This window comes from Chrysochloris asiatica, unplaced genomic scaffold (assembly GCF_000296735.1).
Source record: "Chrysochloris asiatica unplaced genomic scaffold, ChrAsi1.0 scaffold00118, whole genome shotgun sequence".
NCBI lineage: Eukaryota > Metazoa > Chordata > Mammalia > Afrosoricida > Chrysochloridae > Chrysochloris > Chrysochloris asiatica.
Genome location: NW_006408636.1, coordinates 1,922,913 through 1,935,533, shown reverse-complemented (window position 1 = coordinate 1,935,533; position 12,621 = coordinate 1,922,913). Strand labels below are relative to the sequence as shown.

The 12,621-nt window shown below is 37.2% G+C and overlaps 1 protein-coding gene across 1 annotated transcript in view; it reads left to right on the top strand.

The window, feature by feature from the left end:
* LOC102814344 (oligophrenin-1-like) overlaps positions 1 to 12,621 on the top strand; it is a 673,730-nt gene that overhangs the window by 377,971 nt on the left and 283,138 nt on the right. Inside the window, exon 15 of the mRNA XM_006868550.1 lies at positions 3,701 to 3,785. Coding sequence (XP_006868612.1) covers positions 3,701 to 3,785 — 85 coding nt within the window. The remainder of the gene's footprint in view (positions 1 to 3,700; positions 3,786 to 12,621) is intronic.

Here is a 12,621-nt window from a genome sequence, read left to right as displayed (position 1 = left end):
CATGGTAAACACATGGCTTCCAGGAATGAGACTAGAAAGAAGGGGATGCTGAATACTTCAGAATGGCCACTGAAAACCTTATGAAGGGTCAGACATAGTACTAAAAGTTGAATGGTGGTTATGTGCCGTGGAGTCGGTTCTGACTCATAGTGACCCTGTACAGGGTTTCTGAGGTTGTAAATCTTTACGGGAGCAGAAAGCCTCATCTTACTCCCGCAGAACAGCTGGTACTTTCGAACTGCTGACCTTGCGGTTTTCAGCCCGATTCGTAACCACTACACTACCAGAGCTCATTAAAAGATCTATAGCACCAGGATATTGTAGGATTAAATGCTGGAAGATGAGCCTCTCAGCTTGGCAGGCACACAAAATATGACTGGGAAACAACTGCCTACTGAAAGTAGAGTTGATTGTGATGACACTAATGGAATAATGCTTTGGGGACCTGCATTTGCTTATGTGGCACAACTCAAAAGGAAGACAAATAGTTTCAAATATCTGTTAATAATCTGAACATTGAATGCACAAAGTATGTTGTTGTTGTTGTTAAGTGCCATCGAGTAGATTCTGACCCATAGCGACCCTGTATAGGGTTTCCAAGGAGCAGCTGGTATGTTGCAGTCCAAACATATTTGCAGTCTGATGCATTAGCCCACAGTGCCTCACTAAGACTCAGTACAATGTATAGATGTAGGAAAATAGAAAGTCATCAAAAATAATATGGAATGCATGGACATCTTTATCTTAGGTATTATTGAGCTAAAATGGATTTGTATTGGATATTTTGAATCTAAAAACCATGGTTTACTATACCTGGAACAATAAGTTAAGGAGGAATAGTGTTACATTCATCATCAAAAAGAACATTTCAAGATCAATCCTAAAGTACAATGTTGTCTGTGATAGACTAATATCCATGCACCTACAAAGGATACCACTATGATTCAAGTTTATGCACCAACCACTAAAGCCACTGATGTTGAAATTGAGGAATTCTACCAACTTCATCAGTCTGAAATTTATCAAGCATACAATCAAGATATATTGATAATTACTAATGATTGGACTGTGAGGGTTGGAAACAAAGAAGAAGGGTCAATAGTTGAAAAATATGGTCTTGGTGATAGAAACAATGCTGGAGATCACATGACAGAATTTTGCAAGACCAATGACTTATTCATTGCAAATAATGTTTTTAATCAATAAGTACTTCACTTGATGGAATAAACAGAAATTGAATTTTCTACATGGGAAAAGACTTTAGAAAAGCTTAATATCATCAGTTAAAACAAGATCTGGGGCCGACTGTGGAACAGACCATTAATTACTCATATGCAAGTTCAAGCTGAAGCTGAAGAAAATTAAAACACATCCATGAGAGCCAACATATGACCTGGAACCTATCCTACCTAAATTTAGAGACCATCTCAGAAACAGATTTGATGCATTAAACACTAATGACTGAAGACCCAAATAGTTGTGGGATGAAATCAGGAAGATCATTAAGAAGACAAAAAAAAGAGAACAAAATGAAATTGATATTGGAAGAGTCTCTGAAACTTGCTCTCCAATGCAGAGATGCTAACGACAATGGAAAAACTGAGGAGGTAGAAGAACTGAACAGAACATTTCAAAGGTCTACTTGCGAAGACAAATTCAAATATTATAATGAAATGTGCAAAGACCTGGAGTGAGAAAACCAAAAGGGAAGAACACACTCAGCATTTCTCAAGCTGAGGGAACTGAAGAAAAAATTCAAGCCTTGACTTGCAATATTGAAGAATTCTACGGGCAAAATATTGAATAATGCAGATATCATCAAAAGAAGGTGGAAGGAATACACAGAATCACTATACCAAAAAGAAATGGCCAATGTTCAGCCATTTCAAGAGGTGGCATAAGATCAAGAGCCAATGATACTGAAGGAAGAAGCCCAAGGTGCACAGAAGATATTGATAAAGAACAAGGCTCTGGGAATTGATGAATACAAATTGAAATCTTTCAACAAACTGATGCAAGCACTGGAGATTCTCGCTCATCTGTGCCAAGAAAATTTGAAGACTGTTACCTGACCAACTGATTGAAGAGATCCATAATTGTGGACATTCCAAAGAGAGGCAACCCAATGGGATGCAGAGCTCTTCGAACAATATTATTAATATCCCATGCAAGTAAATTTTCCTACAGGTAATCAAATAATTGCTACAGCAGTGCATCAACAGTGAATAAGAGGACATGAAATGAGGGATATAATTTCTGATGTTAGGTGGATCTTGGCTGAAAGCAGAGAATATCAGAATGATGTTTATCTATGCTTTATTACCTATGCAAAGGCTTTCAACTGCATGAATCATGAGAAGCTGTATATGACACTGCAAAGAATGGATATTCCAGAATGTTTATTTGTCCTCATGAGAAGCCTTTCATAAATTAAGAAGCATTTGTTAGAACAGTACAAGGGGATACTGAATGGTTTAGAATCAGGAATGGTGTGCCTCAATGTTGTACCCTTTTACCATACTTATTCAGTCTGTATGCTAAGCAAATAATCCGAGAAACTAGATTATATGAAGAAGAATGTGGCATCAGAATTGGATGAACACTCATTAAAAAACTGATAGGAAAACAAACCTTGTTTACTGAAAGGAAAGAAGAGTTAAAATGCTTAATGATGAAGATCAAAAACCATAGCCTTCAGTATGGGTTGGACCTCAATGTAAAGAAAACAAAAATTCTCACAGCTGGACCAGTAAATAATATGATAAATGTAGAAATGATTGAAGTTGTCAAAGACTTCATTTTGTTTGAATCTACTATCAACAAACATGGAAGCTGCACTCAATAAATAAAATGACATGTTACATTAGGCAAATTTGCTTCGAAAGACCTCTTTAAAGTGTTCAAGAGGATGTCAGTGTGAGAACTAAGGCGTGCCTGACCCAAGCCATGTAAATAGCTTCATATGCATGTAAAAGTTTGACAATGAATAAGCAAAACTGTAGAAAAATTGATGCATTTGAGTTTTGGTATTGGATAAGAATATTAAAAGTACCATGGATCAAACAAATCTATGATGGAAGAAGTACAGCCAGAGTGTTCCTTAGAGACCTGGATGGCAAGACTTTGTCTCTCATACTTCAGACATGTTATCAGGAGGGACCAATTCCTGGAGAAGGACATCATGCACGGGAAAGTGGAGAGTCAATGCAAAATACGAAGACCCCCGCAAGGAGATGGATTGACACAGTGGTAGCAGCAATGGGCTCAAGCATAGCAATCATTGTGAGGATGGTGATAGACTGGGCAGTATATCATTCTTTTGTGGGTAGGGTCACGATGAGTTGGAACTGGCTCTACAGCACCTAAAAACACAACAGTCTTCCCCATGCATTCAATAAGCATCACAAGTCCAAACAAAATAAATGTGTTCTGATCAAGGTCAGTATCTGAAAGTATTGTCAACCATTTTGGTGTTTTGGCTTATCTATTGTCACTCCTGCAGTAGGAGGTTAATTGATCTAGCTGGTGGAGAAAGGATATTTTTGAGACATCAAAAACTTGTTTTTTAAAAAGTGTTTATCTCTTAGCTTAAATACCTACTTCTTAATAAATGCAGTTTCTTTTTTCTTTTTAAAAATATGTAAAAAGTAAGATATTTTAGAAGATGAATTGTTTTTTTTTTTTCTTTTTCTTCTCCTAGATCCCAAATGCCCAGGAGATATTGATTTTCATAATAGTGACTGGGACATTAAGACAATCACCAGCTCCTTGAAATTCTACCTCAGGTATGTCTGCTGTGATTTGGGGCTTTCTTTTTCATAGTTGGTGAAATTTGTCTGGGTAGAGATTGCTAGAACAAAAAAAGAATAAAGAGGATATCTATCAAAGAAAAATGTTGAATTGGATGGCTCTTTTAAAAAACAGTAATTTGGGCATTGAAGCAAGAGAAGCATCAACATATCAATAGCATTGCTATTGAAAAGGGCTTAGAAAAAAGTTTGTTGAAAAAATCTGTACTTGGAATAATTGAAGAATTTCTGTCATGGTGCACAGATGTCATGGTGGTCTCATTAGTAAAATCATGAGCTGTAACATTTCAGTGTTTTTAACATGCTTTGTTGGATAACAATGATTTTGAGACACTAAACTGCACTTGGGCAAAAATAATTTGTGCATTATATCTTATGTTTTATAATGGAAATGAAACCAAGAAAATACAACCATAAAATGTTGGAGCTGAATCAAGTGACAGCAGTAGGGGGAAAGAAAGTTAACTTGCCAGCAACATTTAGGGATATAAGCATAAGTTGTTTTGTGAATAAGCACAGTAATGATGAATATATTATTCAGTTTATTGGCATAAGTTTATATTATGAAAAAGAATTTTGAGACTCATTGATTTTTAAAATCCATTTATTTGTTACCATTCTTTATTCCCCTTAGTATGTGCCATACTTTATTTGCAAATATGTCTTTTTTTTTCAATTATTGTGCATTTTAAGCATTAAGATAGAGATCTAAACTCTTGAAAACACCATTAATCCAGAATATTTTGGGTCCCACATATTGTTGTTAGATGACCTTTTGCTGTAGCATTGTATGAGAGTTTTACACAAGCATGAATACTCTTTCTACATTCATGCTTGTTTAATTCTGCAGCATATAGTGAGAAAGAAATAAAATTTTATTGGAGGACTGACTCTGTGCTAGGCCGTATGTTAATTGCTTACATTGGTTGTGCCTTTTTTTCCTCCCCACTAACAGGTAAGGCACTCATTTTATAGTTCAGGAAACTGAATTATACCTCTTGTCCTCCTTGTAATATACAAGGAAACATAGCTTGAATCCAGGTACTTCCGTGGTGGGCTAATGCGCTGGACTACAAAGTCAGTTTGAACTGCAAGGTCAGCGGTTCTAGCTCAACAGCTGCACCTAGAAAATCCTACCCAGGGTTGCTATGACTCCATGGCACTTAACAACAACAACAACACTTCTGACTTGTAAGACCTCTCATGGGGCATCTTCTCATCTACTCACCCACAAGGGACTTTGACCTTTCTGAGTAATGACAGAGAACAATCTGCTATATATACTTTCAGAAGACTCCTGATGGTCAGAAAGTGAGAGTGATTCCGTGTCTCTAGTCCTGGTTTGGCACTGTAGGATCAACATTGGGCTGCTAAACAAAAGGTCAGAGGTTCAAACCCACTAGTCATTCCTTGGAAAGCCTATATACAGCCACTGTGAGTCAGAACTGACTTGATTTCACTTCATGTAACAGTCTAGTTCAAAGGTGTGAATTTTCTAAAAGTTTATATAGGTTAAATTTCTCCTTCTATTACATTTTGCCTTTCTCATTTCACAATATGCAGTTGGCCCCTTTACAAAGTGGCAAGAATATGTCTGAAAGTGTTAGCAGGTTCCACCCCCAGTTTGAAATATTGTTTTTGGGTTTGTTTGTTTTTTTCAGATTCTTATCCTTAGAAAATATCATTATTTTGAGAATAAATCTCCATTCATATTCTAGGCTCCTAGCTCATCCTTCATCCCTGTCATTTTCAGAAATGAATGCTTCTGTGCTAGTAGTGGTAGATTAGTCTCTATTTCTAAAACTCCCAGTTTATTTTTCAACCCAGCAGTGCACATCTCCTTGATCCTCTGTTTCCTCTCCCTCTGACTCTCCCCAGCTGCTCCACTGAAGCTTCTGTTGCCTATATCATGAATGACTCCAACAATGCTAAATACAATTGGCAATTGTCAGTCTTTACTCTACTTTATCTCTCTGTAGCATTTGAAACTGTCAACAAACCTTTCTGCTTGAAATTTTGTACTCTTTTAAAATCTGTGATATCACTTAGTTAAATATTTCTCTCATTTCTTTGCCCATTTTTTTTTTTTTTTTTAGCAGTCTCCTATATGGGTTTTTTGCCTTGTGTTTTCCAAGGCCTTCTTCTCTTTTCAGTACACAAGAGGAATTGAAAACTCAATTATCTACAATCTACAAGGGTAATGAAAGATAAATGAGTGAAGTAGATTATTTTCATATTATACACATTACGTATTGGACCTTTGTTTGCATCTAAACAGCAATTTTTTTTTTTTTTTTTACAAATGACGATGTAGGTCCAATTGAAGCTTGAAATTATGCAGGGAACATGGATTTATTTCTATGTGAAATATCTCAATTACTTACATTTTGTTACCTGATTCCGTTTCTGTTTTAAACTGTGCTGAACAAACAAAAAATAATGAAAGATCTCATGTACTTGTTTGACTACCAGTTTGATTTTAACTACCCTCCTAGACCATTAGGAGCCATGGTGGTACCACAGTTAAGTGTTTGATTTCCACCTGAAAGGTGGTCAGTTTGAACTGCCACTGTAACTCTGCAGTAGAAAAATATGACGATCTACTCCTATAAATGCTTTGTCTTTGTTGTTAACTGCTGTCAAATTGGCTTCAACACATATCAACCTTATATAGGGATTCCGAGGAGCAGCAGGTGAGCTTGAACCACCAACATTGCAGTTCAAACTGACTTTGCAGTCCAGTGCATTAACCCTCAGCAGCACATCTGTACTCCTCTAAAGATTTGTTGTTGTAGGTACCATCGAGTTGGTACCTACTCACAGCGACCCTATGCACAACAGTACGAAACACTGCCCAGTCCTGGACCAAAATCACAATTGTTGCCACTTTCCCAATCCATCTCTCTGGGAGTCGTCCTCTTTTTCTCTGACCCTCCACCTTACCAAACATGATATCGTTCTCCAGCGACTGGTCCCTCCTGATAATATGTCTAAAGTATGAGAGATGAAGTTTGGTCATCTTGGCCTCCAGGGAGCACTCTGACTGCACTTCTTCCAACACAGATCTGTTTGTTCTTTTGGCAGCCCATGGCACTTTCAATATTCTCCTCCAATACCATAACTCAAAAGCATCAATTCTTCCAGTGTATAAGGTCTTCCTTATTCGCTGTCCAGCTATTGCATGTATTTGAGGTTATTGAACATACCATGGTTTGGATCAGGTACACCTTAGTCCTCAAGCTGACATCTTTGTTCTTCAACGCTTTAAAAAGGTCTTGTGCAGCAGATTTGCCTAATGCAATATGTCATTTGCTTTCTTGACTGCTGCTTCCATGAGTGTTGATAGTTGATCCAAGGAGAAAGAAGTCCTTGAAAACTTCAATCTTTTCTCCATTGATAAGAATTTTGTTTATTGGTCCAGTAGTGAGGAGTTTTGTTTTCTTTACATTGAGATGCAATCCATACCGAAGGCTGTGTTCTTTGATCTTCATCAGTCAGTATTTTAAGTCCTCCTCACTTTCAGCAAGCAAGGCTGTATCATCTGCATATCTCAGGTTGTTAATGAGTCTTCCTCCAGTCCTGATGCCATGTTTTTCTTCATAGAACCCAGCTTCTCAGAATATTTGCTCAGCATACAGGTTGAATAAGTATAATAAACCTGTTGCACACATTTCTTTATTTTAAACCATTCAGTGTTCCCATGTTCTGTTTGAACAACTGACTCATGGTCCATGTACAGATTCCTCATGGGCACAATTAAGTGTTCAGGAATACTCATACTTCGCAGTGTTTTCCATAGCTTGTTACGATCCACACAATCGAAAGCTTATGCATAGTTAATAAAGCACATGTAAACATCTTTCTGATATTCGATGCTTTCAGCCAAGATCCATCAGAGATCAGCAATGATATCCCTCATTCCATGTCCTCTTCTTAGTCTCGGTTGAACCTCTGAAAGTTCTCTTTCAATGTATGCTTGCAGCTGTTTCTATATTACCTTTAGTAAAACTTTACTCGCATGGGATGTCAAAGATATTGTCCAATGATTTCCACATTCCATTCGGTCACCTCTGTTTGGAATGGGCACAAATATGGATCTCTTCCAATCCGTTGGCCAGATAGTTGTTTTCCAAATTGTTTGGCATAGATGAGTGAATGCCTCTAGTGCCTCCTCACTTTCTTGAAAGATTTCAATGTTTATTCCATCAATGACTGGTGTCTTGTTCTTTGCCAATTCCTTCAATGCACCTTGGACTTCTTCATTCAGCGTCATTGCCTCCTGATCATATGCTACCTCTTGAAATGGTTGAACATCAACCGTTTCCTTTTGGTACAGTGACTCTTGTATTCCTTCCATCTTCTTTTGATGCTTTCTGCATCATTCAATAATTTGCTCAGAGAATCCTGCAATAATGAAATTGGGACTTGAATTTTTTCTTCAGTTCCCCCAGCTTGAGAAATGCTGAGCGTGTTCCTCCTTTTTGGTTTTCTGACTCCAGATCTTTGCACATTTTGTTGTAATATTTGACTTTGTCTTCTCAAGCTGACCTTTGAAATTTTCTGTTCAGTTCTTGTACCTCCTCATTTCTTCCATTTACTTTAGCATCTTTATGCTGAAGAGCAAGTTTCAGTGTCTCTTCTGATATCCATTTTGATCTTTTCCTTCTTTCTTGTCCTTTTAATGATTTTTTGCTTTCTTCATGTATGATGTTCTTGACGTCATCCCAAAACTCTTCTGGTCTTGGGTCTTTAGTGTTTACTGTATCAAATCTGTTCTTCAGATGATCTCTAAATTCAGGTAGGATATATTCAAGGTCATATTTTGGCTCTCGTGGACTTGTTTTCATTTTCTTCTGCTTCAGTTTGAATTTGCATATGAGCAATTGATGGTCTATTCCACAATCTGCCCCTGGCATTTTTTTGACTAATGATATGGAGCTTTTCCATCGTCTTTTTCCACAGATATAGTTAATTTGATTTCTGTATATTCTATCTGGTGAGGTCCATGTGTATAATCATCTCTTATGCTGTCTAAAGAAGGTATTTGAAATGAACAAATTATTGATTTTGCAGAATTCTATCACGTGATCTCCAGCATTATTTCTGTCACCAAGGCCATGTTTTCCAACTACTGATCCTTCCTCTTTGCTCCCAATGTTTGCATTCCAATCACCAGTAATGATCAATACATCTCAATTGCATGCTTATGAATTTCAGATTGAAGAAGTTGGTAGAATTCTCCTATTTTGTCCTTACTGGCTTTAGTGGTTGGTGCATAAATTTGAATAATAGTGGTATTAACTGGTCTTCTCTGTAGGCACATGGATATTATCCTATCACAAACAGTGTTGTACCTCATGAGGGATCTGGACCATGGAACAGTTATACTGTCTTCTATAGCATCACTATGGAATCCACTAGACATCACTGGGCTTGGGCTAAATTGATTATTTCATATCTGCTTTTTAGGTTTCAGACCTTTACCACTTGTCTGTCAGTTTGTTGTACTGTGGTGACTTGTGTGCTGCTGTCATTCTGGAAACTATCCCACGAGTATTTTAAATACCATCAAGGTCATCCACAGTGGTCAGGTTTTAGTTGAACTTCCAGATAAAGACAGACTAGGAAGAAGGAGAGACAGACTATTTCGGAATATTTACTCACTGAAAGCATTATGAATAGCAGTGGAACACTGTCAGCATCAGATCACTGAATATTAAAACATGACGAAGAGCACTAGAATATTGTTAGATATATTGCTGGAAGATGAGCCCATCAGATTGGAAGGCACTCAAAATCCGACTTGGGAAAATCATGTCTTTGATGACATGAATGGAGTAAAATTTTTGGGACCTTCATTTGCTGATGGGGACAAACTTAAAATGAGGAGAAACAGATGAAAACATAATTAATAGTTGGAACATGGAGTATGAGATGTATGAATCTAGAAAAATTGGAAGTTGTCAGAAATGAAATGAAATTCATAAACATCGATATCCTAGGCATTAGTAAGTGAAAATTGACTGGTATTGGCCATTTTGAATCTGCTGGGAATGACAAATTGAAGAGGAATAGCATTGCATTCATCACCAAAAAATGAGCATTGCAATATCTGTCTTGAAATAGAATGATAGAATAATATACATACATATGCCTACAAGGAAGACCAGTTACTACAAGTATTATTCAAATTTATGCACCAACCACTAAACCCAGTGATGATTAAAAGAAGAATTCACTTAACTTCTTCAGTCTAAAATTGATCAAACATGCCATCAAGATATATTGATAATTACTGGCAGTTGGAATGCAAAAGTTGGTAACAAACAGGAAGGATCAATTGTTAGAAAATAATGGCCTTAATGATAGAAGTTATATCGGAGAGCCCATGATAGAATTTTGCAAATCTAATGACCTTTTGGAGTCCTGGTGTGGCACTGTGGGTTAATGTGCTGGACTGCAATGTTAACTTGAACCTCAAGGTCAGCAATTCAGGCTCATCATCGTCTACTCAGAAACCCTATGCAGGGTTGCTGTCAGTTGGAACCAACTCCATGGCACTTAACAACAACAACGACTTGTTGTTAATTGCAAATACTTAAAAAAAAAAAAAAAACAACATAAAAGATGACTATAGGCATGGACCTCATCTGATGAAATACATATAAATCTAATTTACTATGCCTGAGGAAAGTGACAACGGAAAACCTCCATATTACCAGCCTAAACAAGGCTAGGTGCATATTGGAACAGATCTAAAGCTGAAATAAATTAAAACAAGTCCACAAGAATCAAATATGACCTTGAGTATATCCTAACTGAATTTAGAGATCATCTCAAGAACAGAATTGATGAATTAGACATTAATAACCAAAGATCAGAAGAGTTGTGGCATGACACCAAGAGCATTCTATAGAAAGAAAGCAAAAGGTTACTAAGAAAAGAAAGAAGGAAGACCAAAATGGATTTTAAAAGAGACTCTGAAACTTGCTTTCCAGTGTAGAGATGCTAAACCAAATGGAAGGAAATGAGGAGGTAAAAGAACTGAACAGAAAATTTCAAAGGGTAGCTCTAGAAGACATAGTCAAATATTTTAATGACATGTGCAGAGACCTGTAGTTGGAAAAACAAAAGAGAACATGTTCAACATTTCTCAGACTGAAAGAACTGAGAAAGAAATTCAAGCCTCAACTTGCAATATTGAAGGATTGGTCTGTCGCTGTAGGATCAGCACTGGACTTCGAAAGGCAAGGTTGACAGTTCAAACCCACCAGCTGTTCCTCAGAAACTGTGTGCAACGTAAGCATGAGTCAGAAGTGATTCTACTTAATTTAACAATATGCAAATTATTGAATGATGCAGAAACCATAAAAAAAATAATAAAGTAAATGGAAGGAATGCACAGTTAGCTTACCAAAAAGCAATGGTCTGTGCTCAACCATTTCAAGAGGTAGCATATGATTAAGAGCCATTGATACTGAAGGAAGAAATCCAAGGTGTACTAATGGTGTTGACAAAGAACAAGTCTCTGGGAATGGATGTTGTGCTGATCATACAGCGACACACCAATCCTTCAATATTGCAAGTTGAGGCTTGAATTTCTTTCTCAGTTCTTTCAGCCTGAGAAATTGAAATACAAATTGAAATCTTTCAATAAACTAATGCAGCACTGGAGGCACTCACTCTTCTATGCCAAGAAATTGAAAGACAGTTATTTGGCCAACTGATTGGAAGAGATCCATAATTCTGCCTGTTCCAAGGAGAGTTGATCCAATGTAAATATCATTAATATTTCATGCAAGTAAAGTTTTGTTAAAGATAATTTAAAAATGGCTGCAACAGTACATTCACCAGGAACTACCAGAGATTCAAGCTGAATTCAGACGAGACATTGAACAAGGGATATCATTGCTGACATCACATGGATCTTGGCTGAAAATAGAAAATAGTAGAAAGATGTTTACCTGTGCTTTATTGACCTTGTGATGGCGTTCATTTGTGTGGATCATGGCAAGCTATGGACAAAATTGCAAAGTATGAGTATTCCAGGACACTTAATTGTGCTCAGAAGGAACTGGTACATAGAACAAGAGGCAGTTGTTTGAACAGAACAAGGGAACACTGAATGATTTAAAATTAGGAAAGATGTGTGCCAGGGTTGTAGTCTTTCACCATACTTATTCAGTATGTATACTGAGCAAATAATCCAAGAATATGGATTATATGAAGAAGAACATGGCATCAGGATTGGAGGAAGATGCATTAACAACCTTCCAAGGAGCAGCTGGGGAGTTGATTGTGTGGTTCAAACCAAACCAAAGTGAAGAGGACTTAAATACTTATGGATAAAAATCAAAGACCACAGCCTTAGGTATGGGTTGCACCTCAATGTAAAGCAAACAAAAATCCTCACCACTGGACCAATAAATAACATCCATATAAATGGAGAAAATATTGAATTTGTCAAAGACTTTCATTTTTCTTGGTTCATCCATTGTCATTCATAGAAGCAGCAGTCAAGAAATCAAATGATGTATTGCATTAGGCACATCTGCTGCACAAGACCTCTTTAAAGTATTCAAGAGCAAAGATGTTTAGTTTGAGGACTAAGGTGTGCCTGACCGAAGCCATAGTATTTTCAGTAGCCTCATATGTATGTGAACATTGGACAGTGACTAGGAAGACTACAGAAGAATTGATTCATTTATGTTATGGTGTTGGAAGAAAATATTAAAAGTACCATGGAGGTTCCGGTTTGCCAGGGTGGCCAGACGGTGCTCGTGAGTAGGGGCTCCGGGATCGGGAAAGGGAA